The sequence below is a fragment of the Neltuma alba genome, unplaced genomic scaffold (genome assembly GCF_004799145.2).
Source record: "Neltuma alba isolate B1F8T4 unplaced genomic scaffold, ASM479914v2 tig00011197_pilon, whole genome shotgun sequence".
In the NCBI taxonomy this organism is placed as follows: domain Eukaryota; kingdom Viridiplantae; phylum Streptophyta; class Magnoliopsida; order Fabales; family Fabaceae; genus Neltuma; species Neltuma alba.
In genome coordinates this window covers 122,066-129,446 of record NW_021635921.1, presented here as the reverse complement: position 1 = coordinate 129,446, position 7,381 = coordinate 122,066, and the positions used below count along the sequence as shown (strand labels likewise).

At 35.0% G+C, this 7,381-nt stretch overlaps 2 protein-coding genes across 2 annotated transcripts; both read left to right on the top strand.

The window, feature by feature from the left end:
* The first annotated feature begins 736 nt into the window (after window positions 1-736).
* On the top strand, window positions 737-1,156 carry LOC114762170 (disease resistance protein RLM3-like). The gene has a single exon (XM_028951628.1). It carries the CDS (start codon window positions 737-739, stop codon window positions 1,154-1,156), a length of 420 nt encoding a protein of 139 aa, XP_028807461.1.
* Window positions 1,157-1,485: 329 nt separating this feature from the next.
* On the top strand, window positions 1,486-4,107 carry LOC114762169 (putative disease resistance protein At4g11170). The gene is made up of 3 exons (XM_028951627.1): window positions 1,486-2,458; window positions 2,856-2,917; window positions 3,586-4,107. The coding sequence occupies exons 1-3, from the start codon at window positions 1,486-1,488 to the stop codon at window positions 4,105-4,107; spliced, it is 1,557 nt and encodes a 518-aa protein (XP_028807460.1).
* Window positions 4,108-7,381: the final 3,274 nt, after the last annotated feature.

Here is a 7,381-nt window from a genome sequence, read left to right as displayed (position 1 = left end):
ATGTCTGGATTTTAGATCTTGTTCCTTGAAATCTGATCCACTTGTTATAGGTTTAGCTAATAAGTCCTTCAACCCGTTTCAGATTATAATTAGTAGTATTGTTACTTCTGAGATGCTCAACTATTGCTTGTCAGAGGAGAACTTTGAACTTTTCTCCGCCCAGTCACTTACCTTTATTTAATTTATTTCCTGTTTATTGGTCTGAATTGTAGTTGTTAATGACCTATGCTCTTCTTCTCGCGTTGACATCGCCATGCTAGATAGAAATTAAATTCACATGGGAGTAGACATATAATATTTGAGCAGTTATATGTTTATTAGAATGTTATAAACGGGAGCTTGAGGGGAGAGATTAGCATCAAATTTATTAGGAATGATTAACACCCTATGGTTTTTTTTTTGGCTAAAGTATACATTTGGTTTTTTAATTTTATAAAAGGTTTCAATTTGGTCCCTTAACTTTAAAAAGTATACTTTTAGTTCTTTAACCCTAAAATTTTTAGACTTAAATGATATTTTTTGTGACAATCATGGTTGTTTTGAATATTAAACTTAATATGTTAGCATTTAGTAATATTTTATCAACATTCAACAACTCAATATCATCATTTGTTGTTAACAATTTTGAGGTTAGATGACTAAAAGTTTACTTTTTAAAGTTAAGGGACCAAAGTGAAACATTGTGTAAAGTTAAATGACTAAAAGTATACTTTAGCCTTTTTTTAAATATCCAGTAATGGCAACATTTATGACTTCTTCCAAAGTTCGGCAGGAAAAATATGATGTTTTTGTTAGTTTTAGAGGTTCAGACACTAGATGTGGATTTCTTAGCCATTTGAGAAAGCAGTTACAACTCAAAGGGATAAATGTGTATGACGATGAGAGGTCAAAGAGAGGAGATAAAATATCATCTGCACTTTCGGAAGCAATACAAAAATCAAGAATTGCGCTCGTGATATTCTCAAAAGACTATGCTTATTCAGGATGGTGCTTAGAAGAGCTAGTGATAATCATGGAATACAACCGAGTCAATAATCAGATTGTAATTCCAGTTTTCTATGATATAGACCCATCACATGTTAGGCATAAAAAAGGATCTCATGAAGATGCATTTGTTCAGCATCATAATAACTACAAAGTTGATTTAAGGAAGTAGCAAGTTTGGAGATCAGTCTTGGAAGAAACTGCAAATCTAGGTGGTTATCATAATTCCTCAAAATTTAAGTAAGATGTTTCCTCTTTCTATTTATTATTACATAAATCTTGTCACAGTTTATGAATTATATATGTTTCCCATAGACATTCAAAGATAATTATATCTATGCTTGTATTATTGATAATTATATCTATGCATGTATGATTTTTAACAATGTACTGTGTGATTTTTTAAAAACAATTTCTTTCTTTTAACATGTCAGGAATGAATCTGACCTTATTGATGAAATAATCAAAGATGTATCGAAAAAGCTAGAAGGTAAAGACACAATGGAGCCAAAGCACCTTATTGGAATTGAGAAAGATTTGACTGATATTGAATTATTTATGAAAGATGAATCACACAAAGTTAGAGTTCTTGGAGTTTGGGGTAAAGGAGGAATAGGCAAAACCACCTTAGCTTGTGCCGCGTTTGATAAATTTTACCACCGATTTGGTAGGTCTTACTTTACTGAAGATGTGAGAGAGGAATCAAAAAAGAATGGAATAAATTGTTTGGTTGAAAAAATTCTCTCTATTCTTCTAGATGAAAAAAGGCCGAGAATGATTGGAATGCCTAATATTCAGAGGAGCCTACGTAGAACAAGAGTTCTTCTAGTTCTTGATAATGTAGACACCTCAAGTCAATTACTTTCTCTTATTGAAGAAAATCTTCTATTAGGACCAAGTAGCAAAGTCATCATAACAAGCAGAGACAAGCATGTTTTTGTTAGTGGAGGAGTTCATGAAGTACATAAGGTGGAAGAATTAAAAAGGGAAGAATCGCTTCAACTTTTTTGCTGGCATGCTTTCAAGCAAGGCCATCCCAAACAAGGATATGAAGAGTTATCAGTGCAGGTAATTGACTGTGCAAAAGGTCTTCCTCTGGCATTAAAAGTTTTGGGTTCATATTTGAACTCTAGAAATACAAAAGCATACGTGAGTGCCCTTAAAACATTGAGAAAGTATCCAAATAGGGAAATTCAAATTGTACTAAGGGTAAGCTATGATGGACTTGATATACCAGAACAGAGGATATTTTTAAATATTGCATTCTTCTTCAGGAGAGAAAAGAAAGAAGATATTATGAGAGTGCTAGATGCTTGTGATGATGACCTCTATGTGGATATTGGAATGGATAGGCTTCTAAAGAGAGCACTCATAACAATTTCAAGTGACAGCAGAGTAGAAATTCATGATCTGCTACAAGAAATGGCTGAAGAAATAGTTCGTGAGGAATCTAGAGAGCATCCTGAAAGTCGAAGTCTATTAAATGATGACAAAAGAAGTTCAAGATATACTGGAAAATAACAAGGTAAATGAAGGATGCTTTAACTTCCTTTTTCATTCATTAAATTATTTCATTGAAGAATTTTTACTCGCCACTTGTTTGATTTATTATTTGCATTTTGTTATGTTCTAGTGAACTGATATAATTGAAGGCATTGCATTAAACCCATGTGAGTTAGAAAGGGACATACACTTGAGTGCTGACGCTTTTAGTAGAATGAGTAATTTAAGATTTCTCAAGATTGGTCTTAATTTTCAAGGCAAATATAAAGTGCTTTTTCCTTTTGGTCTAGAGTCACTTCCTAATAAACTAAGATATTTTTGTTGGAAAGATTATCCATTGGAGACTCTACCACTTGGTTTTTGTGCAGATAAACTTGTTGAAATCCATATGCATCGTAACGATGCTGTAAAACTATGGGATTGTGTGCAGGTATGGCTATGTATTAATGTACGTTTCATTCTTTAGTCTAATTGAATTATGAGGGCTTTTTTGGTAACTTTTCTCTTTTAATTGTCACAGGATCTTATGAATTTGAAGATAATAAATCTTGCCTATTCGCGGAAGTTAAAGGAATTGCTTGATTTCTCCATGGCACAAAATCTTGAAATAATGAACCTCTGAAATTGTGAAAGTTTATGCAGTTTCATCCATCAATCTTGTCTCTTCCTAAACTTTTTTCTTTGAATCTAGTGGCGTGCTGCAAACTGAAGAATCTTCATGGGGATAACCATTTGAAATCTCTCAAGGAACTCAAGATGACGTTCTGCTTTGCTCTCGAGGAATTTTTGTTGTCATCAGAAGAAATGAGAAGTTTACATTTGGAATATATAGGTATCAAAACATTAAACTTGCAAGTTGGACCGTTCAATAAACTTGAAGAGCTACGTCTCAGTAGGCCTCTCAGGGGCTTTCAAGTAAATGAGCGAAGTTGCTTGACACCTCTTAAAAGATTCTCTCTTTATCGTTTTGGAGGAAGAATAGAGAAATCAAAATCACTCATTCTGTTTGATGCCTGGTGCTCGTTAGAAGAATTGAGGTTGACATACTAAGAGATTTCTGAGCTCCCTGACAATATCAGTGTCATGTCATTGTTGAAGATTCTATCACTACAAGAAAGCAGCGTTAAGAGTTTGCCAAATAGCATCAAGCATCTTTCAGAGCTTAGAGAACTTCATTTGAGTGAATGCAGGAGGCTTAGGTCCTTACCAGAACTTCCACCTTCTCTTACTTATTGTTATCTTGATGAATGCCAGCCACTGGAGACCTTTGGTTTCGCACTGATGCGAGCAATACAAAACTCTAGTGAGGTTAGATTTTGTTATCCCGGAAGCATAATCCCAGGGGGCTTCAAATATTCTCAGACCGCTAAGAGGTCCATTAGTATTGATCTTACACCAGCTTCTTCTGACCATTTATTGGGTTTCGCTTCTTATTGTATTGTTTCCGCATCGCTGATCGACTATTTACCACTAGTCTATAGAAAATTCCACTTTGAAGATGAAAAGATCTATTACAGGTGTGACAGCAAACTCCGTTACCTCAGGTATATGAGTACAGATCATGTTTTGTTATGGTACGATCCAGTGGATCACGTGTTGAGGGAAAACCAAAAAAGGTGATTTAATGAGGGTGCCACTTGCAAGTTTACATGTGAATTCTCCATTGGAGATTCCCTTATCATCTGCCCAAATATGATCGCGTAATAAAAAGTTGCTGAATTTGGCCAATATATGCATCAGAAACACAGGAGAAAATGGAATTAATGCTGGAGATGGATGCTGTTACAAGCAGTACCAGCCAGCACCCTAATGCTGAAGGGTCCCAACATCATCCAGCACGTGATTTTGTTAGGAGAAGCACTTGTGTGCGCCAGGGGACAGGGAACTTGAGCACGATGCCCACTCTTTGAGAACCAAGAGATGTCGAAATGAGCTAACGGCCCCAAAGGATAACCAAAGAATCACTTGATGATGCAATTCCAGTTCCAACAATTTTTTTTAGTTCTTTATAGCCTCCAACTATGCATGAAAAGAATTCTTTGTTCTCAATGTGACTGGCCTTTGGGTCTCATGCCCATCATCCATTAAAATAATAAATAAATATTACTCTTCTGATCCTTAATATAAAACCTATTTAGCCAATATGATTAGATTAAGAAAGTTAGATAAATTAGTTAATTATAAAAAATATGACATGTTTTTTCTAAAACGTCATAATTATCTTCTTTAATATCCTTTCTCTTTTTTTTAACTTGATTATGGTTGAGAGAGTATCAATATGGGATAATTTAGAAAAAAAATGATAAATAGGTCTTATATTTAAGAACAAAATCAACTTAACAATTAGGTCTTATATTAAGGACTGAAAGAGTAGAAAAATCTCCAAACTAAGCTACTATATATATATATATGTATGTAACTATCTATAATTTCTATCCACAAGCACCTGCAACCAAAAATTGTAGAGATCATGGATTAATTGATTTTTAATTCCTTTAGTATGCCTTAGTTCCGTGCTCTCCAAATTCTGGTTTCTTACCAAGAAGTTGATGCTATGGCTCCACTGGCAGTAAATATTGTGTATACATATAGATATTAACAATGCATAACAGTAGGGATTTTGGTCTTCTTCATAGCTGGTCAATTTCCAAGGTCCACGTGATTTTTTGCTTTGCTCTTTACTAATGTTCACGATATCATATAAGTCCGAATTGCATTCATGCACATCTTGGAATTAGAGACAAACCTTGTACAGAATAAAACTTAGAATGAAAAGAAATATAGATGCCATATATATGACGTATTTCACCTGTTTAACTTTACATGTCATATAATATTGGTTCGGTGGGCCAATCCAATTATGAACAGAGCATGTGAAGCCTGTTTTTAATCATCGACAGGTCTAGGAGGATCCAGGCGTGCGACATGAATGTAACCATCATCACCCTCATTTTACCACTTGGTCATCAAGTGAAAAGCTCTGAATCATTTGAGTTGTTAATTAAGGTGTTGTTTCTTGTCTTTTTCCTGGTGATTTGTTTCTGGTTTCTCTGCAATGCCACAGGTGGAAAATATGACAGTGCGGGAATGACAAGAATGATATGTGATTGTGAACCATTAGGATAATATGCCAAATTTGGTGGTTATGATTGTATTTGGCTTTCCTACTTTGTTTACTAACTTCAGAAAGTCAACTGATGTTTCTACTCAGAAATTTTTGGCTCTCATCTCAATCTTTCACCGCTTGCTCTGAAACCTTAACTTCACCACCACAGTACCGTCCTGTTTACTACAGTCACCCTTCATCATCTTCTTCGTTGGCCTTGGATCGTGGTTCTTTCCTCGTCGTGGGCTCATTTGTTTCTTGTTCGTTGTAATCCTTTTCCTAATCCCCATCCCGAATCCCAATCCTAGAGTGTATTGTTATTGGCAATGATATTTTGGATCTTCATTTGGTGATTATCTCAGAAGCTTGTTGTACCGTCTTTTTCTAAATACATAACATTCTCTGAAACTCGGGAGAAAGAATCTCTTTTAACGTATTGATTCGCTTAATGTTAGTTTTTGATTCTAGTCTTTTGTTTTCTTGTTGTGTTTTTCTTCAAGTTACAACCTTATTAACCAATTAATTTGGTTTTAAGAAGTACCTACCATTTAAAAACAGGGGAGCTCTTCGACTTCACTGGATGTCCTGTACAAATTATTGGCTTGGTTTACCAATGCTTTATAAACTGAGTCTGTCCAAGAATTTTGTGTGCCAACATGTAAGGCAAGACTGAAGATGAATTGATGTGTTTTATTTGGCGAACGGTTAACCCTGTGAAGTGATCTTGCCATTGGAAAAAGGCTCGTCGGCTGAAGAGATTTTCGGGGAGAAGGCACCGGCGATGCAGAAAATGGTGTCGGAGTCGGAGTCTGATGTCGGTTCACTATAACCATCGTCGGTGTTGTTCAGATCATCGAAGAAATAGATTCGTGGGCCGATTCCAGTTTTGGGTGTTTCAGAGCACGCATCATGAAGATATTTTTCAGATGATGGGAAAAGCTTTTGGTTTCCTAGTCGGAATTTTATGAAATAAATCTGGTAGGAGCACTGGGCCGGGGAGTAATGGGAAAAGCAAAGGAGGAGGAGGAAGCTGTCTTGAGGTATTATTGCCACGGTGTAATTTATGATGTCATATGAAGAGATGCCACATGCATATTATGGAGTTAAACATGGTGATTTAACGGTCAAATATAACATTTTAATACTTTTAGGATCATATTGCTACATTTTTAATACTTTTCGGATGATATTGAGTTAAAAAAACTTTCTGATACCCAAGACTCTTGAGCAACAACTTTAAGAGCAAAATTGAACCTTATCTCCAAAATTATAATGAGTCCTACTAAACTATTGTCCAAAACAGAGAGACTAAAGTGATGGGTGTGAAAGCATCTTTAATGTATATGCCCAAATTGGTGGTGGAAAGCAACATCATCCTCCAATACCAATATCATAAATTAATGAACTATTCATTTTTTAAATTATTTTTTTGATGGTGAGTGTGAAACAGGGAAAGCATTTTTATGTATTCAAATTGTCAAAAGAAGCAGACCATCCTCTCTGAAAAGTTATCTTTAAAAGTTAAGGGTATCGTTTGCCCTCCGAAATGAGCGTTCTTGCTCTTCCTTGGTCGTCTTTATGTAAAGCAGGTGCTGTTTCCTCTCATCATATATGAAAGAATACGCCCTCCATCTCCATATCAAATGTGTTTGTGTCTATATATATATATATATATATAAGGGTCAATTATATATAAAACGAACAAAATTATACAACTTTGGTTCATAAAATAGTCCGGGGAATAAGCAATTAACAAAACATTGTTATATGAAAAAATGACTGGAAAGA

Coding starts and splice junctions, on each gene's coding strand:
- LOC114762170 (XM_028951628.1), top strand. CDS start 737: ATGGCAACATTTATGACTTCTTCCAAAGTTCGGCAGGAAAAATATGAT.
- LOC114762169 (XM_028951627.1), top strand. CDS start 1,486: ATGGAGCCAAAGCACCTTATTGGAATTGAGAAAGATTTGACTGATATT. Junction 2,459..2,855: donor AGAGCATCCTGAAAGTCGAA/GTCTATTAAATG, acceptor GTTTTTGTGCAG/ATAAACTTGTTGAAATCCAT. Junction 2,918..3,585: donor AACTATGGGATTGTGTGCAG/GTATGGCTATGT, acceptor TCATTGTTGAAG/ATTCTATCACTACAAGAAAG.